This window comes from Marmota marmota, unplaced genomic scaffold (assembly GCF_001458135.2).
Source record: "Marmota marmota marmota unplaced genomic scaffold, marMar, whole genome shotgun sequence".
Classification (NCBI taxonomy): Eukaryota; Metazoa; Chordata; class Mammalia; order Rodentia; family Sciuridae; genus Marmota; species Marmota marmota.
The window spans coordinates 2,989,242-3,015,315 of NW_026000243.1; the positions used below are offsets into that span (position 1 = coordinate 2,989,242).

Sequence of the window (26,074 nt, forward strand, 5' to 3'; positions counted from 1 at the left end):
TCTTCCCCCTTCTCTCTCTCTTTTAAAAAAAAGAATTATAATATTATATACTGTCATATATAAATAAAAAAATTAATAAAAAATAAAGTGAAAAAAAAGAGTAAATGTGTTAATCCATAGAAAACACTTCAAGCCTGGCACATGGTGTGAGCAATTTTGCTATTATTATTAGTTATACTGTATTTCCTGTTAGGACTTCGGGCAAGTCATAGGAGCTAAGTAGGCTTTGGAAAAGCTACTCAATAAACAAAATTAAACTAGGGTTCTACTTTCTAGCAATATCAGCCACATAGAACAGAGCTGGGAATAAATAAGGAAAGAAGAGCCCATTTCTTGAAGGAAGGAGCTCTCCTTTTTTGGAAGTTGAATGAAAATTTAGCAGAGAATCCAGAAGCAATTTATACTTCAGGTGGTATGTGAGATTGTACAATCCTAAGGTCCTTGCCAACCCTAGAGAAAACGAATTTCTAAGGCAAAAACAGATATTTCTTATAACACATTAAAGATATGATTTTTCATAAGGAAGCCATCAAATTTATTTTTAATTTATCTGCATTTCTAAAAAGCTTGATCATCTGCTTTCCAATCTTTTTCTAAAACCAAAGGCTGAAGATTATTGACTTGTGCTGGGGATGAGTGTGACAGACACACCAATAGCAATAAGAACAGAGGGCTAAGAGCCTGAGGTGAGAAATGTGGGGTTACAAACACGGGGTTAAAATAAAAAACTAAAGGAAAAATCATGGCAGTCTCTGCTCTGTAATGAGAAGGGAAAGGGCTGTCCTGTAATACCTCCGCCATCCTGGAACGTTTTTGAATTCCTTAAGATAAAACAATCATTGCTCACAACGAGACCCAGGACCCATGTTTTTTAAAAGAGTAAATCATATATCCTATCTTCTATCTAAAAAGGCTAGGAATTGTGTGATCCATTTTAGAAAGTCATTCAATACGAACAGTTCACATTTCAAAGAGGTTTTTTCACTATCTGAAAGTCTATAGGTATAATCTTTTGTTCGCTAGCAAAGTCAGATAATGAGCTACATAAATTTAAACACACTTCTATAACATTATCTCAGTTCCTTCCTTCCTTCCTTCCTTTTTTTGTGGTGCTGGGGATTGAACCCAGGGCCTCATGCATGCTAGGCAAGTACGCTGTCACTGAGTTACACCCATAACCTAGTGTTGTTCTGCTTTGTTTGGCAAGATTCTTCAATGTGTTGGTGAAAGAGATGATACATTTCATTTTTATTTCACTTTATTGAGTATTACAGCACTCTAGAGGCAAGTAAGAAAGGCTCATGAATACATCAGTATCTGGATTCAAATAGGCACTCAAATATATACTAACCAAATGAAATTCAAAGTAAGGTCTATGTGTGTGTGGTGTGTGTGTGTGTGTGTGTGTGTGTATGTGTATGTATGTGTATATATTGTTTGTGAATTTAATATAACACTTTTGCAGCAGAAAGACACTTGATTTAGAACTTAAAAGATGGAAATAAGCATTGACTTTGTAATTCAATCTTTTAAACCACTTCCTCATTTTGTTTTTTAATTTATTTTCTCATATCCTCATTTTTAAATAGGGATAAGAGAAACACCTGTTGCAGGTATTAATGGCTGCCCGGTCCAGTAAATAGCCTTTTCCTTTTATGTTAGCAGAGCCTGGAGTGTGTTTAGGTGTCCACCCAAACCCCACCTAATTCTGGGGCAAATCCAGCAAATAATCTTGATGATTTGGCTTGGGGGTGGCATGTGATTGAGATCTGGCCAATAAGGCCTGTGGGGTTATTGGACTTTGGGGGGAAATTTTCTTGGTCTTAAAAACAGGCGTTATCAGACATCACAATACCTAGGTGTGAAGGCCAGAAGTGTGGCAAGCAGAGTGATGCTAGACACAGGGTTACAGGGACAACCAGAGGATGGCAAGTGGAAAGACAGAAACCAACGAACTTCTGAAGTAAACAACTTGATGTTAGTTACCTACCTCCAGACCTCTTATCTGGGCTAACACACATCCTCAGTGCTGAAGCCTACTTGGTGAGGATTTTGTTACTTACAGTTGCCAAGTGGGTATGAAGATTAATTGGGACTAGATGGAATGATATTGCTTTATAAATATCCACATTAGCTGTTTCGATTATACACATACTATATCTTCTGTTTTAAAGCTGATAACATTTTCAGTCAGTAGGTGGAGAATGTCAATTTAGAATTGGTGGTTATTTATTCTCAACTTAAAATCTATATATAATTAAAAAAATTTTTTTTGTGTGTGTATTGTGTACATATATGTCAATCAAGCAACTGCTTTAAACTTACTGCTATTTAAACGTGTTTCCCCAAGAGTTCATGTGTTAGAAGCTTGGTTCCCAGTGTGACCGTGTTAGGAGGTGGCGGCAATTTTAAGAGGTAGAGCCTAGTGGATATTCACGGGGGGAGTGCCCTAGGGAGAAAGTGATAGTCTTATGGACTAGAGTTAGTTCTCATTAAAGGGTTGTTAAAACAAACATGACATCAGGCTGGGGATGTGGCTCAAGCAGTAGCGCGCCCACCTGGCATGCGTGCGGCCCGGGTTCAATCCTCAGCACCACATACAAACAAAGATGTTGTGTCTGTCGAAAACTAAAAAATAAATACTAAAATTCTCTCTCTCTCTAAAAACAAAAAACAACAACAAAAAACAAGCCTGACATCTTCCTGGACATTCTGGCTTTCTGTCTCACCAAGTGATCTCTCCCTTGCATACATTCCTATCACTGTGATTTTATGTGTGATGAGGTTCTCATCAGAGCTGAGCTAATGCCAATGCCACATCCTTTACTCTCCAGAAGTAAACCTCTTCTCTTTATAAAGTACCCAGCCTCAAGTATTTCATCATAGTAACAGAAAACTGACTAAATACATACGTAGCACTTTTTCTTAATATCTATAGTTTTGTTAGAATTCTAATTCTCACAGAAATCTCAGAAAGCAATTAGAAAATCTCTATTCTATGCATGGATTAAAAGAGAAGGGAATTAATTTATCCAGAGTTACACAGAAATTAATAAGCAGAATTAATGCTTATGTAGATGTTTTTTAGACAAGTTCTCTAACCAACATATTATATTTATGTTGGGATAGTCTAAATGTCAGCACCTAGAAAATGGAGCAAAGCAGAAATTCCCTTAGGGAAATATATCAACAATCTGAAGGAATCATCCAGAGTTCGGAATCTGTATACTGCCCAGGGAGAAAGCACAAATTCTCACCCCTCTCCTACCTTTAGTCTCACAGATCATCACATTGCTAAACTCACTCTCTCCTCCTTCATTAAAGCATTGCATTTTAATATCATAGGAGGTTTCTGGCTGGAGGTGACCAATCATGTGCCACTGCTTTGAACCTAGAAAAGAAAAATAAAAAATAAGATTTGCACATCATACAACCTAAATGATTATGTCAATAAAATTATTCAATTTTTCAGAACGAGGTTAAAATAGCATCCATCACCACCCAGTATGGTGTATGCAATAAAAATGTAAATATTAGGTATTTGAATAATGTGCCACAAGTAAGTAGCATTTCTATTAAGTAGCATGGAATAAAGGTAAAGAGATAAAGTGAGTTAAAGCTATTGTATTTTGACAATACTTGTCTTAATAAAAACAATTAGTGGTGAGTCTTTCATAAAATACACATTAACCTCATGCATAGGTAAGACAATTTCAAGTCCTTTGGCCTACATTTTAGCCCCAAAGTCAATCCACTACGTCCACCACCAAAAAGCAGCACTACATATGAGATAAGCAAACAGTGTACCACCCAGAACAAGTGATCAGTTTCAAGAAAGGCCTCAGAGAAACTCTCATGTCCATTGTCATGGACACAACCCATGGACTGATTCATAAAGAAACACCTTAATAAATTGCACAGAGTCAACAAAAAGCAAAACTTAGTATGGGAAACTCTCAGCAGCTGCTCTCAAAGCCACTTTCCCTTTGAGTCCGGGTCTCCAAACCACACAAGTATCTCTAATAGAATGATTCTGTTATCCATGGCACACAGCCAAGGTTTCATTTAGAAACACTCCTTAACTGAACACTCCAATATAAATCACTCTCCATTTTCACTTCCATGGGCCTGTGACAAACTTTCATAAACAGGGACACTTTTGCCAGATTTAATTAACTCTTCGAGCACTCTTAATCCCTCTTAGAAAACACTCTTCAAACTGTTTCCACTATTTCTTAGAAATTCAAGTATACCACCAACTGATTTAAGAATTAATTAAAGGAGAGAAACAAAACAAAACAAAACCACATGCACAACTCAAATCCACTTGGCTGACAGGACCAGTATCACAGGCTCCTTTCTAATGCAACACAGACAAAAACATTTCAATCAGGAAGTGCAATCCCCCTCCCAGTCACCAATACACGATCCCTCTCTCATATAGACTCATTTTATAAAGAAGAAAATCTGCTTGTTTTAGGATCAAGGGTCTCTGAAGGCTCAAGAAGTGAGGAATTCTATGCCCTGTCTATAAGTGTAAAGAGAGCTGTTCCCCCCAATTTTTTTTACCCCCAAACTGTTTGAAACTGGAATAGACTTATTTTTAAAATCTAAAAACTTCCCAAAAGGCTTATATTTTTACTCTAGCCATAGGTCTTTCTTGAGCTGGTCCTATACCCACCTATTATAAACATTCTCTTGAATAATTACTAACCTAGACTTGAAATTTTCCTTTCACAGCACTAGTACAAATGGAATCAAACTAGGTTTCTGATATGTAACTAAGAGAAAAGAGTTAAAATAATATCTATCCTGTTAGGTTCATGTTCTGTTGTTACACAAATTCCTCCAATGGCTAAAATTTTAGGAATTATCAGCAAAGATAAGGAATCTACTAATCATTGATGAATAAGACAACGATGCACATTAATTGGCTTATAACCAATCAATGAGCACTTATCCTTTATTTTCCCAAAAGATGTTTTATAAAAGGTAAGGACTTTCCACAGAGAAAGAAAAGCACGGACTTAAAAGAATGACCTTAGATATGATTTACTTGGAACTCAACAAGATAAAAATATTCAGCCTAAAAGCATTGGTATGCTGGAAACATTTATAGTTTACCTAAATGTGAAACTTAATTCGGAAGGTTGGATAATTTCAATAAAATAACTGTTCTTGTACTGTGTTTTTTTAAATTTAATTGCTTCAATTTTTTTAAAGCTTAAGTTTTAAATTTTTGATTATGTGTAAGAATCAAAAAGTTTTAAAGAAAAATTTTAAGTCCAAATGATGAGTATTTTTGTTACTGGGTTTAGGAAAACAAACCAATGGTTCCAAATACCACAAAAAGAATTTCAAATGTATAAACTCAAAAATAGGAATAAGCAAATTACACAGCACAGTGAAGCCCACTTAAACATCTAACTGCTCAATATATTACATTTATAAACAGTTCTTCCTGAACCATAAGGAAAAATTCAACATTTGCAGACACTATACTAGACACAAAGCTTTTGTTGAACTAATTTCCAAGTCCACGCTCAACAATGACATCACAGAAGTTTGTTAAGGCTCAAAGATTCGCCTAGAGAATATAGTTTAAAAACTGTTTATACCAGCAGATATTCCAATAAAGTATTAGAACTAGGAAGGGAGAAGTGGACACTGAAATAGACAGAAATGGATATTCATTTTATTTATATTTGTCTTAAACTATTCAGAGCTACCTCATAAACAAATGTTTACTGTAAAAAAAATATTTAAATAAAAATCTGACTTTTCATTCCCATAATCCAGTTAAATAAAAGGAAGACTTAGATAAGACCAAAAGGCAGAACATCAAAATTCTTACTATTTCTTTCTTAATAGGCTTTTTGTTGATATATATAATCTGCATACAGAAAAGTTACAAATAACTGTACATCTCAATGAATGCTCACAAAGTGAACACAGCCAATACCCAGTCAAGAAAGAACATTGCTGACATCACCAATGTCCCTCCATGCTCCTTCCAGCCCCTTCTCTCCCTCAAGACCTTTACAGTCTTAACTTCGAAAGGCACAGAACAGCTTTGCCACTACAAATTATGGCAGAAGGGAAACAATCATTCCTTCATTTAAAAATGATTCAACATCCACCTACTATATGCCAAGTATAAGAGCTCAGATCATAAATTTTTCATTATATGACAAAATTCCATTGGATAGATATTAAAAAGAATGAGACCATAGAGAAATATAATACAGCATATTTAAAGGAATTTTTTATATTTCCAATATTCATATGTGAATACATGACCAGTGTAAATCATGTAAACCATTAAAATGGGAAGTTATACTCTATGTATGTATGATATGCCAAAATACACTCTACTGTCATGTATAATTAAAAAGAACAAAAAGTTTTTTTTAAAAAAAGAAATTTGTTGTAACAAAAACTATATGTTGACATTTGATGTCAACAAGTCATGGAAAATAACCTTGGCCTAGGACAATTTTCTGACATGATTCATTAAAACACTTAATATTTCTTTTTCTTTTCTTATTTGATGCTGAGTATCGAACCCAAGACTTTGCACACACTGTACCTCTGAGCTACACTCTCAGCCAAGAAATTTAATATCTCAAAGAATCAGAATCTGGGAGTGAAAAAAGACCTCCTCTCAGAGCAAGAAACCTATCCAAGATATTACTAAGAATTAGGCACCTTTAGGCTGGGGTGCAGCTCAATAGTAGAATACTTGGTAATATGTGCAAGGCCCTGGATTCAATACCCAGCACCACATAAAAACACACAGAGAGAAAGAAAGAAGGAAGGAAGGGAGGGAAAGAAGGAAGAAAGAGAGAGGTATCCAGCTTCTATACTTCCGAAGCTAGGGAGGAAATCTACATTAGACATGTTATGTTAGAAAGTTCTTACATTATTTCCTTATAACCTCCCATCCCCCAACTGACTTAGCTCCTCTTCCACATAACAGTAAATACATGAAGACAGCTATTGTGTTGCTTCTCTCGGTCTTCTTTTTTCCATTCTGAGCATCACTAGATAGTCCACTGTTCTTTTGAGATTCCATTTATAATCTTTCATTCATTCAATACTGAGCACCTCACCACTGTAAAGACTGGGGACAGAGCAGTGAGAGAAGGGGCCCCATGTCCACAGGGAGGTTAATATTTGGTAGGGAAGACAAACATTAAGCAAATAATTTCAGAACTTTTGGGAAGATTTATCTGAGGGAGTAACATTTAAACACCCCAGAGAAAAAAGTGGGTATATCTTGGTAAAGCGTGGGGACAGTGGTATAGTAGGTGGTAGGAACTACCCTCTGCCAAGGTCCTGAGACAAGAAAAATGTTGGTGCACATGAGGAAGCAGAAAGAAGGTAAGTGTGGTGGGTATCCAATGAGGAAGGGAGAGATGCAGGAGACATGGCTGAAGGCGGAGGCAGGAACTGAATGCGAAATTCTGAATTTTGTCTTAAATACTACAAAAGCAGTGTTGACACCCTTCACCATTGTGTCTGCTTTCTTTTTTTTCTCTACATGCATTCCAATTTCTTAGTATCTCCAAAAGTAGATAATGTGCTTAAGATGTGATATTTCTGGTACAGACAAAGAAACTGTTTGAGACATTATTTTTTAAATGTAGATAGAAGTTGCCACTGATTTATACACAGATTGTTGGTCATTTAGAGAAAAAAAGAAATCAAAATCTTTTTCAGATGAACTACTGAAAAATCATATTTCCCCCCTAACTTTTGTAACTGTTTCTACAATGAATATGTTTTGTACTATATAAATAAACTGGAAAAATTGAAACAAATTCAACAATAATAGCACATATTCAATTTCATTTTTTATTCTATCCTAACTTGTGATGATGCATTTCATGTTTATAAGCCCTGTACCTTCAAAGTTCCTTCATGGGCACTCCAGTTTGCCAGTGGGACTTACCTTCTACAACGTCCCTCTTATAGTCACTGTCATTGTCACTATCTGTTGGTCGGTAATAGATATAAAATCCTTGAATGGGAGTGTTATTGTTACTTGATGGAATGTACTAAAAAAAAAGAAGAAGTAGTAAAGAATTGTCAAAGACAAAAAGAATGTTAACTGTCATACCTATTAAGATTTCTTTACCAGTATGGTAATATAGCTTCATTTTTCAAGCATATTTAATGGCCATTTTAAACTTAATTCAAAGGTTTTCAAAGGTAATAAGAGCAGTAAGCCAAATGCTGGACCAAACAAAACCAAACCAGTATGCACTTCACTAGGTTCAAAGGCATAACATGGCAATTAGGTTAGCAACACTTGGATAAGAGATGTGGAAACATTAATTTTATTTTTAGCCACACCCCTCTTAGACCATGTGCCTTTAGACAAAAATTGATGGCTTTCAATTTCCCCTCAACTTAAGGTTAAACCATTTGTTGCTCACATCATGAGAATATTAAATTGTTAACAGAAACAAACCAGGAAATATTCTCATTAGAGAAGATGTTTATGTACCGTCCACTTTAGCATGATCTGTGTGTCACTAACAGCCTCTGTGTAGGCGATATGAGGTCCAGTTATCGGTCGATTGGAAAAACGTTTGGGGAATCCAGCCACCTGATAGGGACGAGAAGCCGAACTTCGAAAACTCTCACCATAATGGTTGATGGCAATGACCCTAAATTTGTACGTTGAACCTTTGGGGGGAAAACAAAAACAACCCATAACCATAAAAAGCCATATCTGAAGGCAGACTATTCAAACTATGGCAGTTGTGCTTAAGTGCCTAACTACAATGACACACTCTGATGCTGGCACAGAAAACAAATTTCAGCCCACTTGCCAATTTCAATCAACTGCAGGGGGTTGTTCTATACCCTGGGTTCAGGATTTCAAGTCATTATTAGAATAGAGTCGCCAAGAACCAAAGCTGTGGAAGATTAATGACATAGAAGGAGCAGGTAGAGAACAGGAAAAGGGACATTCACTCTTCATCTTCCCACTCAAAGTCACACCCATCTGAGGCAGGATTAGTTGAAGTATTTATCCTCAACACCAGGTTCTTTTCATTATGAAAGAAACAACTTAGCCAAAATTTAACATTTATAAACAGGCACCATGTGGGTAACAGCAGATGACATTCTGGTTTCAAAGGTACTAGAATAAGGAGGAGCAGATTTAAATGATCACAGAAGGAATTTGTGGGGAAGAAGATATTACAAATTCTAAGGGTTATGAATTTTTAAAAATTTTAACCTAAAGAATAAATCAATATCCTAATACCGAGTTTCCTAATCACTCAAAAACAATCACTGGGCTTCTGAAGATAATATTTTCAATCTCTGAAATGTTACTCAGCTTCACAACCACATTTAAAAAGCTACATTCTCCTGACTACGCTGATGGATTCCTACATTCCTCACAAAACACAGTTAGACAAACACAGGCATTTCCTACTAGTGTACATTTAAAAGTCCAGAAGTGAAAATTGTCATGAATCCAAACAAATACTGCCTTAATTTTTATCTCTTTTATGGCTTAATCTCTTTAATATAATCTCAAGATTTGGGGGGTAGGGAGGAAATCCTCTGATGAAACAAAATTTATAGAAGAAGTGTTTATGGTCTCATAAGTATACTGAGTATAACTGTGCTGAGATTCAACATCTAATCAAACAAGTTTAATGAAATAGCAAGATTTTCTTCCTATAACAGTCTATCATAGCAAAACACATACATAGAAAGATGAATCACAACATTATTTCCAATGGCAAATAAACAGCAACAATCTAAAACCCAGAAGTAAAGACAACAAGCATTCATTATTTTAACAATTAGAAAAGAAACCCACAAGATTATTAAAAATCTTTATTTAAATAAAGTTTAAATAGCACTGGTGGTTAAAAAAGAAAGAAAACATTTGAATATTACTACCTGGTTCTAAACTACGAACTTCCACAGAAAGTTTGGAGGGAGGGATATCTTCAGCTGCCACCAGCCAATCGCTAGTCCTCATCCTCTTATATTCCACCTTGAAGGCAGTAATTGGAGACCCACCATTCGCCCGGGGAATCCAAGTGACATACACAGAGGTCTCTGATGCAGTGGAGATGGTAGGCCGATCTGGAGCCTCTGGAACTGAAAATGGAAACATTCATTCCACAATAACCCACAGTGTTAGAGACAAGAATAACTCAAATAAATTAAAAGGAATAAATCTCAAATCTCATGTTATTAAAGGTTCCTCACTAAACTTTTTTTGCCAGAGTTCATACTATTGTGGCTATGTTCCATTTCCCATTTAAAAGTGAATGGGAAATGAAATGATCAGATGTAGAAAAGAAAAGTAAAATGTACTGTAGGCTTGATAATTAGCTCTGAAAGACTAAGTTAATGAATATAACTTTGACTATGGTATTTTAGATTCATGACCAAGACAATGTATAAAAAAAATTATTATTCGGTGCTTTAAGTCTTTGGTTACAGTTTTCATAATTCTCACAATTATGAATTATCTTATTTAAATATTTTTTCTTTATCCACCTAAATTACATAAACATATTCAGCAACCTGCTGGGTATTATATTAACTATTACTATTATATCCTATTTTAATATACCTCAAGATTATGAGCTATTCCAAAATACAGACTGCAAGCAGCAAGTAGAGATAAAATTTGATTATAAAATCAATACTAATAATAGTGGCTGGGGAGAATGTTATTCAGGATGAAAGCAGGAAGACAAGATATATAACCAAAGAAAGGTGCTATTAGAAAGACGATCCCCCCGAACATGAAGAAAATGGGGCCAGGGAACTAATTTGGGGTAGCTTTCAATATACCCTAGTCCTCAAATTGGAAGTCCTCAAATTCTACCTGTGGCAGGTAGAAACTGCAGGATTAAATCATGTACCTAACTTATCTCACTGATCAGGTAATTTGGTGGTCATGTAACTGGCTTCCCACCTGGTTCCCATGAGAGAAGGATGCTGAGAGAAACGATCAGGCTTGTATGACAGTTACATTGCAAACTATTAAATTGCCATTCTAGTTTACATTAGTCATATTCACTGTGAAATTTGTAAATGTGAGCTGTTTCTCAAGAGACCAATGATCTTTTGGCATAATGACAACCAAGTTTCTAAAGCTGGAAAGTGGAGGGGCAACTCTGGGCCATGATGACTGGATTCCGGCAAATCCACCAAGGGAGCCCTGCCTCTTTAGCCTAAGTCACAAAATACTTCCATCCTAACACCTCCTCAATCCTCATTCCAAATACATAAGAAAGAAGAAATAATGTTGAACACAGTACTTATATGAAAACCACAGAATTTTAAAAACATTGTTTAAGGGATAAAAAGAGGAATATATTCAAAGCAGGCAACTTTAATACTTACTGTATTCCTTTTAATTAGAAAGCAATGAAAACAGAATGAATAGAACTGTTAGTGAATCTCTTAAAAATACTAGACCACCAAATGACTTTTTTCCCATTGATTCATATGCGGTTCAAATTCACCAAATACCAAAGGATCAAATAGGGAAAAAAAAAGTTACTGGGGAAAATACCTCTATAGAGAAAGATATCTTTCATATCTAAAAGAAACAGCAAGTGACTTTTAACAAGTTGGAAGATATGGACTTGAATAGCAGCTCTGTCTGTATGACCTCAGGCATGCTGCTAGACCTCCCGGAGCCTCATCTCCTAACGTATAAAATGGATAAGCTACCTTCCTCATTAGTTATTACAAAGATCAAATAAGTCATTTCTTAGGGTTTTCTCTGCTTGGATAACTCCAAACTCAGGACTTTTAGAACTGAATCCATAATCTCCTATTAGCCACACTAGTAAATGATCCCTAGTTGCCCAAGCCCAAATCACCATCTCTCTCCCTCCTTCAATGATGATTTCTTCCTCTAATCACACACGTGACCTCCTCTTCATTCATACTGTTACCATCGTCTTTATTTTTCCAACCTTACCTTTTGCCATTCCTCCCTCTCCATCTTTAAAATCCTTTAGTTCTTTAGCTCCCAGAGAAAGATAAACTAGGGTGTCATACAAGGCACCTGGCACCTACCTGTCTCCCCGACACTTGCATCATCCTCAGGCAACCAGTCACAGTAAATAAGATCTCTTATCTCTAAATGAAGCCTGTCATTTGTCCATCTCTGCACAAGGAGATGTCTTTGCGTAGAACCTCTTTTCCTGTTTCTTCACCTCACTGTGTCATTCTTGTCCTCTGAGGCTTAGCTCAGGTTGCTAAAGAGCTTCTCTTGCTGCTATTCATCCTCCTCTGTAAGCGGAGGAGGATGAGTATTTCTTTTGTGACCACAGATATAATTTCAAGCAGAAAAAATCAAAATTGTTGTTCCTGGCTTGTCTATGTTACCTACTCTGTTGTTACGAGCTTCATTGTTAATTTCATCCACTCGTTAGTGTGGGTTTAGGTATCTCTATCATCCACCATAAACTCCCTGAAAGCAAGGATTATTTTTTTTCTTTGCTGTTCTAGCATTTAGCAAAGTGTCTTCCACAGGGTTTGTTAAATAAATAAAGTTTTTGATTTTCAAATGTTAACTTTAGTCACATAAAGGTGATACCCATATGAGTAATCTACTTAAGATATTGGAAATGTGCCTTCTCTGAGGTAGAAGAACTGAGGAAAGCAAGGCTCATGATATTGACGACAGAGTCAAAGTGTTTTGACCTCATTTTGTCTGAGACAAATTCATGGAAAAGTATAAAAACATGAGAGAGATATCCACAAACTTTTAAGAGCTCAGCAGTGAAATGTGAAATCTTCCCTAACTGTCCCAAAGCATTAGCACAAACACAAAAAGCACTTAGGGGGTTTGGGATTGTGCTCAACGAGCTTGCTGAGCATACACAAGGCCCTGGGTTTGATACCCAGCATATTGGGGGTGAGGCATAGCACACTGATAAATATGAAGTTTAAATTTTAAAAAGAAGTCTTTTTAAATATTTTATTGCACAAAAACTTTAAAAATCCTAAGATTAATTAGATACAGCAATAGCAGTGAATATGACATGTTATCTTTCAGTAAAATAATTTAACATTATACCACCATACATTCTGAAAAGTCACAAACACACAATAATTCAGATTTTCAGAACTTAAAATGTAAATTTCATTTTTTTGCTAAAGAAGAGACAAAAAACCCTTTTCATGAGTTATAAAAACTTGGTAGCACAACATTTTGAATCTGAGTTTTCTTAGGTAAAATAACAATCATGACAATGGTTGCCAATGTTTAAGGCCTGAATGTTAAAAATGGTTGAAATAGAACCTATTAGAGCTATGTGGAAATATAATTTGAATAACCAATACACTCTATTTCTCTTCCATTTCCCAAAAGCCTGAAATGGGGCAGTTACACACATAAGCAAATAAATAAAATGAAGACTCCTTTCTTTACCTCCACTATGCCTGGCGGAATCTGTAAGCACCACTCCAAAATTGTTGTTTGCTGCCTCTGAAACCACAGGATGCTTAGGGATGCCCACGGGTGGAGAAGAGGCCTGGGAGTTTTTTGATGATGCTGTTTTTTCTAGGAAGGTTTAAAATAAAATAAACGAAAACCACTGCAACATAAGCTTATTTAGGTAACAACTTTAAAAAAAAAAAAAAGAGTACTGTGAAACTCAACTGACACATAGCTATAGATATGAATTTATCTTCTACAGCATCAAAATCTATCACCTGTATTATATATACTTAACTGAGCTTAGGAATTGATAAAATATTACTTTGTCTTTTTCTTGTATCTTTAAAAGAAAGCTAAAAGTGTCTTCTTGTGAAGAAGTCAAAGGAGGAGAGTGAAGGCTTTAAACAATTAGCCTTTTTTAAAAACTGTACATATTCCTTAATTTTAAAATAAAATTCATTTTAAAGAACTCCTGATAAATTTTTTCCACAGGAAAAAGGTCACAATACGTTTCAATATTTCAATAGGCAAAAAGAGACATCAAGTGACTTTTTAAGAAAACTGAAATACATGTTTATTCTTCCATATTTATAGGCTAGACTCATTATAACTAAGGACTGATGGTGAAAATTAACACAAGATGCATTTAAGAAGTATTCATTATTTTCTGGCCACACTTAGTAATTAGACAGAACAATCTTTCTCAAAAGCTAATAGATAATTTCTTCTCAATCCTTAGATCTCCCTTTTATTACAGTGACAAACTGAAAAACTCTTCCACCCAGTTCCCATCGCTACCCACTGATTCCTGGCCAGCCATGATGGCATCTTCAATCAAGCCTTCCCTCCCAACTGCTCCACAGGACGAACCTTCCCATGTACTCTCACACCCTGTTTAGAAATCTCCTAGCACCTGCCATATTCGGGTATCTTTGCCTACATTCCTGCCTTCCTCCAGTCCACCTGCACTTCATGCCCTGTTAGCAGAGAATCACCAGTTAGCACATCACATCCCTGCTCTGCTCAAAAGCTCCAGCTCATCTAGAGGAAAAATAAAAAGTCCTTGCAAAGTACACAGAGTACTGTGTGATTTGACTACCCTGTCATCTCCCTGAGCACCTTTCCATAATAGCCACCCCCTCCTTACTTTGCTCATGTCACAGTGGCCCCTTGATATTTCTAGGGGTCATGATAATCATACCCCACCCTGGGGCCTTGGAACCTGCTCTTCTCTGCTAAAAATGTTCTCTCCCCTGATACCCACATGACTTTCTACTTTCTCTCTTTCAAGTTGCTCTGCAACTTATCACTAGTTGAGGACTTCCTTGGCCACCTCCTTAAATTGTAACCACTCCTCCCTATACACTTTACGTATCTGTCCCCTAATTCATTTCACTTGTTAAGACTACCTTCTAAAAAGACTTACAACTTAAGTATAAGGCTATCCCAACTAAAATATGGGCTCTGTGAGGGCAAGGAGTTTTGCCTATTTTTGTACTCAGTAAATATTATCTGAACAGAATTAAATTCTGTCTTGCTGATATTTAAGTATGTATCTTACCTTCCCTATCAAAGCATAGCTCAACTAAGATGGCTCTTGTCATGTCCATCTCTGTCTTCCCTGCATCACCTATCCTAAAGCCTTGCGTATCACAAGCTTTCAAAAATATTTGTGGAGCTGGGTCAAGTGGTACATGTCTGTAATCCCAGCAGCTTGGGAGGTTGATGCAAGAAGGTTGCAAGTTCAAGAGGCCAGCCTGGGCAACTTAGCAAGACCCTGTATAAAAATAAAAAATAAAAAGGGCCATTGATACAGTTCAGTTGTAGAGTGACCCTGGGTTTAATCCTCAGTACCACACACATACACATATAAATATACATATATTCTCATATATTTATATATTTATGTGTGTAGGGGTGGTACTAGGGACTGAACCCAGGGGCACTCTACCACTGAACTGTATCACTGGCCCTTTTTGAGATATATATATAAAATTTACCTATGGAATATTAGATGGACTAGTATAACACAACTGCCCCAATGTGGCAGGAAAAAAAGAGATGCTACAATGAGTTTGTTTATATCCAAGAATTTATATCTTGCATTTATATCCAAGAATCTCTACTATATAGAAGGATTCTTACTAATAAATGGACATCAAGAGAGCCAGCTCATTCTTCCAATAGAAATTCATACTCACCTTTGCTGGTTCGGAAGGTGAGCATGGCTGGCTGACCCTCACCTGCAGCACTTCTTGCCACCATCAAAACTTCATAAAGACTAGATGGCTCCAGTTCAGTTAAATGCAGCTCATTTTCACTTCCTGGGACTCGAACTGTGTGCCAGCTTCCCACGATACCAGCACCATCGTCCAGCTGCTCAAGAGAAATCCCAGAACAATGGGAGACAGAGGGCAGGAACTTTTCATCAAACTTGATAAACTAGATAAAACTTGATAAAAACTAGAATTCATTTAATTCTACAGAAGTTTGAGGAGGTGATGTACTATAAATAAATTAGACACAATACTTTCTACATTAAGAAATATAAGAAGGAAGAACTCTTGTAAGAAGACTCCCAGCCCCATTGGCCCTCCCAGAGTCCATTCCCTTTGACCTGTAATGGGGACAATACCACCTTTCTTACTGGATTAATGGAAAAATACATATGTAATATTATTGGTAATACATAAAACATAGAATAAATATGTGATAAAGATAGTATATTAAATGTTTGTATATATATATGAATTATATATTTCTAGCATTCTTGCTTCATGTTTTGAAATTGTTCACTATGTGTTGGAGGAGATAAAAGAGATCCAATCAGTTATTTCTTGATTAATGAAACCAAGAACAAATACTGCATGAGGCTTTAGGGTGAATAATATTACCAGCAAAACTTACTTTCCTCATTTAGCATCATTACAATAGAAATCGTGGATAAACTTCTCAGTGTCATCACCTTAGTTTTTCCAGTCATTAAAAATAACAGATGATCATTAACTAAACAATTAAATAATAGATACCAAAATGTCTTACAGAGAGAAAGTGATTTTAAATATGAGTATTTCTCCTCACATTTTGTTGGTTTATTTTATTAAGTAAAGAGAGGAAAACTCCTTTTGCTTTAATAAAAGCCCAGGGAGGACCATGAAGGAAAAACATTATCTGAAGAATGAATGAGACAGGCCCAAGATTCACCAAAGTAAATGACGGAACAATATAAGATTTTAACACAATTAAGAAGTCAGCCCAAAATGCAAATGATAGTCAGAGATTATGCCAGAAGACTTCATTTAAACAGCTGTTTCTAATAAGAAGCTGCTCTATTTGCTGAATAAACTGTATTCTACTGTTAGCAAGGAATGCAATTATGGTTTTGAAAGTGGTTTATAGAGCCTGGCACCCAAGATAAAAAAAAAATGCTATGTGGTTATTGAGTGTTTAGAATCCCAATTAGGGGGGAAATTATTTAGATGTCATTCTTACTGCTTTCATAAACCTGGTTAATCCAGCATGACTGGAGGGATATCTATGACAAATTCATCATTCTGGAAGCACTGTTGTTCTGTGTCCTGCCCTTCCACAAATGTAAAAGATAATACTAACACAGTATACAAACAGGTTATATTGTGAGAAGATAAAAGTGATAATTGAGTAGGTGTTACCTTTCGATATTTCACAAAATAGGCATTGATGGGCAGTCCGCCATCTTTTCCTGCCCTCCAAACCAGGTTGTATGTGTCTGGCGTATGGGTTTGTGGGGGGCTCAGGATGATGGGGGCATCAGGGGCGGAGGTGCCACTGGCATTCTTCTCTGATAATGATTCCACTCCACTGGGATATATTTTCATTGGAATTGAGCTCAATAAGCCAGAGTCTGAACCATCTCTTTGGTCTCTTTCATCATTCTGGGTAGCATCAGAAGGTGTGACTGTTTCTGCTTTTGTATTTGTTTCAAAAGGAACTGGACAGAGAGAGAGAATGAGACAAGACAACTTGATGAAGTCACTATGTCAGTATCTTCTATCCAGTTAGTGATACTGACATTATTAGCACAATTAGAGTCCTAGAAGTTAAAATAGATAACATGTCAATGTATCACTCATGACAACATCTAATCTCTAGTAGCAAATCACTTGCTCAGGGGAGAGCAAATGAATTGTTTGGAAAAACAATTGCATGATGGAATAGTTGAGTGGCTTAAAGATGTTATTTTTGTTTTGCTCAGTACTAGTATTCCCTCTTCTGCAACAATAATTTGCTAGTTTAAACTCAAAAGTTTTAAGTTGAAGAACATTAGGTTTCACCTCCAGTTGGTAAATGAAACACAATGGGCAACACATTCCACCAGGAAAAAAGTGAAAGTGATAATAAGAAAGGATCAAGATTTAGGATTTTACCTACCAGGTAGCTAAATAAGTCTCCAAAGATACTTTCCAGAATTCATCCTCATGCACAGTCCCCTCCCGCACTGAACCCAGGTTCAAGTTTTGAAGAAGGTCTGACACTTCTACTTTCATTTATGCTCTTGGGAATCTAGCTACATGTCCGAGCTAGCCGTGTGTATGCTACATGGACAGAGACAGAGATGTGCCTCCATAAAGGTGTTACATGTGAGTAAAGCTACTTTGGCTGTTTCAGCCCCCGGTGCCCTCTGATTACAACTTGTATTATAAACCCAGCAAGGCCAGCAGAAGAACTGCCCAGTTGCATCTAATTAACAATCACAAGCAATAACAAAGGGGTTGTGATTTTAAATCACTAATCTTTGGGTATCAGTTATGGAGCAATAGATTCCCCATCCAATAGACTCCTACACAACACAACAACCTTTAAGAAAGAGGGAAGAAATGGAACTAACAAGACCAACATAGAAAAAGTTTTTGAAACAAGTCAGTTCCCATTCCTGATAAAAAACAGTGAAGAAACTAGAGATAGAAGGAACTTATCTCAACATAAAGCCTAAATGTGACAAACCCAAAACCAACATCATACTGAACAAGGAAAAACTGAAAACATTTCTTCTAAAATATAGAAGAAGACAAGGATGTCTACTCTAATCACTCCTATTCAATATAGTACTTGAATGCCTTGCCAGAGCAATTAGGAAAGTAAAAAATATAAATAAGAAAGAAAGTAATCAAATTATCAACTGTTTGCAAATGATATGATCCTATACTTGGAAGATCTGAAAAGCTCAATCAGAAGACTGCTAGAGGTAATAAACATGTTCAGCAAAGTAGCAGTACGCAAAATCAACATACAAAAATCAATAACTTTCCCATAAACCAAAATGAAATAGCTGATAAAGAAATCAGGAAAACAATCCTATTCACACTAGCATTAAAAAAAAAAAACAACCGAGAAGTTAAAAGACCTAAAATCATAGAACACAGAAGAAAGAAATTGAAGAAGACACTAGAAAATGGAAAACTTCCCATGTTCATGGATAGGCAAAATTAATATCGCTAAAACAATCATATTACCAAAAGCAATATACAAATTTATCACAATATGTAACATCAAATTATACTACAGAGCTATAGTAACAAAAATTACATAGTACTGGCATAAAAACAAACACATAGACCAATGGAAAAGAATAGAAGATACAGACAACCCACACAAATGCAGCCATCTGATCCTTGACAAAAGTACCAAAAACATACATTTGGAGAAAATGCAGACTTGTTAGTTGCACATGGTGGCACATTCCTGTAATCCCATTGACCTGGGAGGCTGAGGCAGGAGGATCACAAGTTCAAGGAAAGCCTCAGGAATTTAGATTTTTGAAAAGGGCTGGGGATATAGCTCTGTGGCGAAACATCACTGAGTTCAAAACCCAGTACCCCACCCACCAAAATAAAGAAAGAAACTTGGGGCTGGGGATGTGGCTCAAGCGGTAGCGCGCTCACCTGGCATGTGTGGGGCACTGGGTTAGATCCTCAGTACCACATAAAAAATAAAGATGTTGTGTCCACCAAAAACTAAAAAATAAATATTAAAAAATTCTCTCTCTAAAAAAAAAAAAAGAAAGAAACTACCAAACTGAAGATAGATAAAACAAACAGATAGCCTTAATAGTTGGTACTAAACAGCATTACCTACTGGGCAGCTCGTCTCCAAAGATATATCCCAGAATTCCCACTTTTTCATAGTCCCCTCCCACCATGTACACTAACAGCATACAGATTATACGGAGGAAAGTAAAAATAATTTATTTGTACTGAAAAAATAGGTTCATACGTTCAAAAAATTACTGAGCACCTGTTATATGCCAAGCACTGTTCCAGATGTTTAATTCTACAACAGTCTTAGGTAAAGAGTAATACTTGCTGCTACTTTACAGATGAAGAAATTAAGGTTCTGAGAGACTAAGTGACAACAGCTGTCAGAAGAATGTTAGTGGTGCTGCTGTGAAAAAAAAGGAGAGCAGTTTATGAATACAAATATCTGCCAGTATAATAAATCCAAAGGATTGACAGCTTACTTTCTCTCAAGTGCTATTAATACTGGCAACAAAAAGGTCTCCTGTTATTCACTCCTGTGTGGAGGAAGGGAACCGAGGAAAACACATGTTTTAGCTACACTTGAAGTCAGATTCCTGGGAAGAGGTGGGTTGTTTTTAGGAGAACTACTGCATTTTAGAAGAGAACCAAAGAAAACCAGATTAACTTTAAGGTCAGTTCTCTGTTAGTTTAAAGAGAAAAAATGACATTCCAGAGCATCCTTCATCAAGAAAACAAGAAGTCAATGAGAAAATAAGGTAGAAGAATACTATTTAAATTCACTAAGACAACTTGAAAATATTGCTCCTGGCATGGCTGTGTTTACCTAGTGAGTCAGACATGCAATGGACATTCAGGGTTGATCTGGTGCCTGTTAATGTAGAGAAATGGACTCTCCAATTGGAGGTAATTTGCTGTGGCTTGGGGTGATGTGGAAGGATCTTTGTATCATTAGTAGTTTCATGGATCCTCTGGGCAGCTGACCACTGGGAAGTGGTATCTGGCCACAGGACAGTTCCCACACTACATGACACTTTATTTATACAGAGGGATTAAAAAAAATATGCTGCTGCCCGTCTACTGCAAGAATATAAAAATTTCTTTTCTGTTATTCAGGGTGTAATGCAACTTTTCCACAACACTTATTTAAAAGGGAATCCAATTAACCTCTGCTGTTCCCAATTATATAACTTGGGCACTCACAAGTTATTAGATATGATTTTAAAGGTCTTAACAGTATAGATGCTCCTAGGTTGATGGTCAGGTTATAACCCAAAAACCTCATGGAAATGGAAAATACAGTTAAACTGGAAATGCATTTATTACTCTTAACTTACTGAATACAATGGCTAAGCAACATAGTACTCTATAGAGTGTCAGTTGTTCACCCTTGTAATGGAATGGCTGATGGTGAGCTGCAGCTCACTGCCACTGCCCACCATCACGACATTATCATACTTCTGATTAACAACCCAGTAAAAGAGCAAAATTCTACTAAATGAGTTTTTACTAAATGAACATCACTTTCACATCATGAAAAAAAATCTGTAAGTCAGCTGGACACAGTGGCACATGCCCTGAAATACCAGGGACTTTGGAGGCTAAGGCAGGAGAATCTCAAGTTTGAGACAACTTAGCAAGACCTTGTCTCAAATATAAAAAATTTTAAAAGGGCTGCGGTGTGTAGCTCAATGTTAGCGCAACCTCAGACCATTGTAAATTGGAGATTGCCTGTACTTTCAGAGTTCAGGCAATACATGCTCTCACATGTATTATCTAAATTTATCTTCAAACAACTCCACGAATGAGTAGAATAGACACTTAATAATTTTTAAGATGGATTGGTTTTTGAATTAGAAAAAAAGATGAATAAAAACTATAGCAATGTCAGTGAATTTCCTAATTAAATAGGGAATACAACCACATCTGTCCAAGATATTCTCACTGTCACTATGCATACCAGCAACCCCCACCCCCACACTACTTTAGGAAGCCCAGGGCAACTCCCATTTTAGTTTTGAAGATATACATCGAAGACCTCATAAACCTAAGGTCCCTGGAAATAAAAAAAAAAAAAAGAGAAAGGAGAGCATCATCTTTTTCTTGGACCATCTCACTCTCCCTTCACAATAAAAGTAAATGACTCAGTACACTAGATTTAATAAGGCTCAGATTCCTATTTTTTAAAAAGTGGGTTCTAATTCACTGCTTCAAGTTCAATAAACTCAGCTAGGTCTCAATAATTATTACAGAGCATGTAAAAGAGATAACAGAAGAACACACAGGTAGGATGCTACTGATGGGATTATTATACATAAAAGTGATAGCCATTAACTATTCAGAATCATGTCTGGCAGTAGAAGCTTTACATAAATACAAAGTATTAGGTTAAGACTGTTACTATCTAGTTATTATTAAATTATAGTTATCCATTTTATAACAATATATATATAGTTTAGGAAAGCACAAAATCCTGGAGCAGGGGAGAATCTTAAAGATCTTCTAATCTAAACAATTTGTATAACTTCTGAGGGCTTCAGATTTTTGAGAAAGTTGGACAAAATATCTAGTTCTATCAACCATGACATGTATGTCTCCTTATTTCATATATTTACATAAAATAATCAGTTTTGCTAAATTCTGCCCAAGCAGCTCCTGCATTATACCTATCACAAAGCTAAAAGTAAAAGCAGAGTCACTTTTACTTTTGCCAACTGGAATAGATATATAAACATGAACACATATATGCATATACATATTCATATATATGTATAAATTTATACAACACCCAAGCACCTTCCTAAGAGTTCTTTTTTTTTTTTTTTTTTTTGAGAGAGAGAGAGTTCTTAAGGTTACTAAAATCACAACTAATTCTTCTTTTCGTTAAATACCACCACAATGGAAACCTGTAATAATAGTTAATAGTTATCATAACCTAATAACTGATGTTCATGAAAAGCTTTCTGTTACCAGACATAATTTTAAGAAGCTTACATGTATTAGCTACTTGAAATCTCACACTAATCCTACTGTGAGCAGGACACCTTCACAACACCTGTTACACAGGTGAGGCAAAAAGCAAAAAGTTCAGTAACTGGCCCTGGATTACAAAGCTCTGTGTGTCAGAGCCAGGGCTCTAACAGCCCACAGGCCTCAACTCCACATCATTTCTATCTCTACCATTCTGGAGTAGCCCAAGGTAGAAACAGAAGTCACTGGCCTTCCCCACTTATCTCCCAATCTCCAATTTCATCCAGAGCTAGAAGCTCCTTATTTGCATCTGAAAATAAATTGGAGTGCATACATCCAAACTCTGCACACTTCAAACATCACTCTTCTGCCAAAGACCACTCACTGGCCCCACCTCTGGTTTAATGGCATCCATACACTGATGGTGTGGTCTATACTGTGGAGGATAGGACAGGCAAAAAAGACCTGTGTGGAACCAGACTGTGAATTCATTAAAGTAAGAAATTCTGGAGCCCCAGACCTGTTACCCAGAAACAAGAATGTGGACTCTAGGATCAGGATAAGCACTGACTTTGACTCCATGGGCTCTGAGGATCCAGACAGAAAGGTAACACAGGAAGCCCTTCAATGCAGAAGACTAGGGCAGGGACCTCAGTTGACCATCACTAAAGGCAGAACTGAATATTCTGACTCTCAGAGATAAATATGGCAACAATCTCTTAAACTGATCAATCAGTTGTTAAAGAACCAATGATATAAGGTTTGAATTCGAATTTCATTAACTTTGACTTAATTTTCATTACTATTGACATTCTACATGCCTATATTTCAAAAATCATGTAACATTAAGTTATTACCATAAAAAACAGCAGCATATAAATACTATGATTCATCCTATTAGAAAAGTAATTTTGGGTAAGATAGGGAAAATACATAGATACAGGTATTATTTTATAGGACCATAAGTTTGTATTCTCAATGAAGGCAAACCTGTAGACTTTGAATACTACACTTATCAAGGATTTGTCTAAAAAAAGTCAACAATAGCATTATCAGTAGCTCAGAAAACTAAAAACATTAATCCCAAAGTCAAGTTATAGTTTGAGCTTGCTCCCAACTAAAACCATACTATTTGACAAGCAGGCACTTAACAAAAACACTAGAAATGGAGAAGGACATTCATCTAATTCACAGATGGAAAAATACTCCAAAATACAGTTCTACATTCACTGTTACAGGGGCTGCATTTATTAAAATGACATATTTCTAATCACCTTTTCTCTTACTATAAAAAGAGATTATGCAACTGAGGAAAATACTAATGGAAACTCACCAACTGTAAGAAATGCCTCTGACTGTGTGGTGCCATGATCATTTGTAGCTTCGCAGATATATTTCCCAGCATGCTCCTGAGTAACAGCCTGAATAGAGAGCGAGCTTGAGCCAGCTGGGGACATGATGAAGTAGACAGGCACTGGGTCAAGGGCTCCAGGTCTTAATAAGTGTGACTTTCGAGATTTAGACCTAAGGACTTGAGATGGATGGCTGGTTATCAATCCGTGGGAGCCATACCAACGAATGACTGGAACTGGCACTCCAGTGGCATTGCAGGACAAAGTCACAAAGTCTCCATCTACCACTCTGGCACTTGCTGGTGCAGTAATTATAACTGGCTTAAATCCACTGTCTGTAAAAAAAATAATTCACATACCAAAATTAGAAACATTATAGTCTCTATGCTGCAAAATAATTTCATCCTTTTACAGAAATGTAATAATAGTAATGATTAAAACAAAGATATTTCCCTTCCGGTTGGTTCCTGTCTCAATTTTTACCAAGTGCGACTGTCAATAAAAAGTAACATTTTCATAACTGTGGGCCTCTAGACATTCCTACATATATTTCTTAACCTTTCAGAAAAGGATTGTATATAAGGAATCTATTGAGAGCTTTCCAATAGGGATACTATACATATTTGACCACGGTAAATACAAGAGGTGAAGCCAAAACTTTAGACTTTAATGTGAAAAAGAGATGCAAAGGATATAAAACTATCTTTTCAAGAAAATGGTCAATTCTGGGATAATCTGATTATAAAAATCCTGGGAGGGAAAAATCCTATTTTAAATAAAATTTATACACAATTTCTTATCATCCATACGAACAACATTGATACTTCTAAATTAAAGTGGCAGCAAGTCTCTCCTTTTAGTACTGGTATTCTGGGCAGTATTTTTAAGTAGCCTACCATGGAATATTGATCAACTCAAAAGATATCTTTGCTCTTGTCCAATTTCCAAATTTTTGCAAAGTGAGGGAGTGTAAAATGCTATTTCACCAGTCATGACCTGCAAATCCCTGAGTGCTAACAAAGGTGAACATCATCTTTTCATGTGTTTACATACAATTCCTATTTTTCCTTCTCTGTGAAATGCCTTTGTTAATTTTTCTATGGTGTCATTTATCTTTGGAAAATGGATCAGAGTTCTTTGTGTATAATATACACTATTCTTTTGTTTAGTTATATAGGTTACTAGTATCTTCCCTTAGTTTACTGTTTCTTTTCACTTTCAATAGTATCTTTTAATAATGAGTATATTTTCATTTCAATGTAGTCATATGATTTTAAATTAATCTTTTAAAATATATTATTAAAATCAATATTGATTATACATATTCTCTCATTTTGGAATCAGTTTCTAAGGTCATCAAAATACTTTGATTAAATTTTAATTGGAATACTATCTTCAGAAAAAATTTTTGAAAGATAAGACAACCCTATAATACTGAATTTTGCTATCTATTAACTGGTATATCTTCCTATATAACTGTCTGCTTTAAAGGAGCTAATATTTTCTTAAAATATTTAATTTTTAACTGATTTTGTTTGTTGCTGGCATATAGAAAGGCAATTGATTCTTGTTTATTGGTCTTCATCCAACCACTTTGATAAATACCATTATTTCTAATAAGATATGTAATGATCATAATATCAAGTAAACTATTTGGATATTGTATAATGGCAATCATGTCAGCTTATAAATTAGTAACTATTTGGGTTCTTATTTCTCTTCTGCCTTTTTGTGCTGGACAGAATCTACGGTGACTAGAAGAGATTTTAAAGGGAGTGCTTTGGGCTATGCTCCATGCAGAGCACTTGCCTAGTGTTTTAGTCAGCTTTTTCACTGCTATAACCAAAACACCTGACAAGGACAATTTTAGAGGAGGAAAAGTTTATTTGGCACTCAAAGGTCTCAGTCTACAGACAACTGGCTCCATTGTTCTGGATCCAAGGTAAAGCAGAACATCATAGCTGATGAGTGTGGTAGATGAAAGCAGCTCAGGACATGACTACCAGGAAGCAGAGAGAGAGAGTTCCACTCACCAGGGACAAAACAGAAATCCCAAAGGCAAGGCCAAGTGACCTACCTCCTCCAGCCATACCCTACCTGCCTTCAATTACTGCCCTGTTAATCTCTATAAGTAGATTAATTCACTGGGGTTACAACTATCAATAACGCTCATCATTTAGTCATTTCACGTCTGAATCTTCTTGCATTTTCTCACACATGAGCTTTTGGGAGGCCACCTCATATATAAACCATGACACCTAGCATGCTCAAGGCCCTGGGGGGGAGGGAGG

General features: G+C 36.1%; 1 protein-coding gene across 8 annotated transcripts in view; it reads right to left on the minus strand.

Annotated features, from left to right (window-relative positions):
• The window catches only part of Cdon (cell adhesion associated, oncogene regulated), an 89,966-nt gene that overhangs the window by 21,236 nt on the left and 42,656 nt on the right, over positions 1 to 26,074 (minus strand). For all 8 annotated transcript variants that reach the window (XR_007344691.1, XR_007344693.1, XR_007344690.1 and 5 more), the window contains exons 8-15: positions 23,765 to 24,118; positions 17,119 to 17,417; positions 15,649 to 15,823; positions 13,439 to 13,570; positions 9,931 to 10,134; positions 8,513 to 8,694; positions 7,955 to 8,060; positions 3,269 to 3,391 (exon numbers count right to left, since the gene is read on the minus strand). Coding sequence is in view for 4 of the 8 variants with exons in the window: in XM_048796227.1 (XP_048652184.1) it covers positions 3,269 to 3,391; positions 7,955 to 8,060; positions 8,513 to 8,694; positions 9,931 to 10,134; positions 13,439 to 13,570; positions 15,649 to 15,823; positions 17,119 to 17,417; positions 23,765 to 24,118 (1,575 nt within the window). In the remaining 4 variants the exon portion in view is untranslated. The remainder of the gene's footprint in view (positions 1 to 3,268; positions 3,392 to 7,954; positions 8,061 to 8,512; positions 8,695 to 9,930; positions 10,135 to 13,438; positions 13,571 to 15,648; positions 15,824 to 17,118; positions 17,418 to 23,764; positions 24,119 to 26,074) is intronic.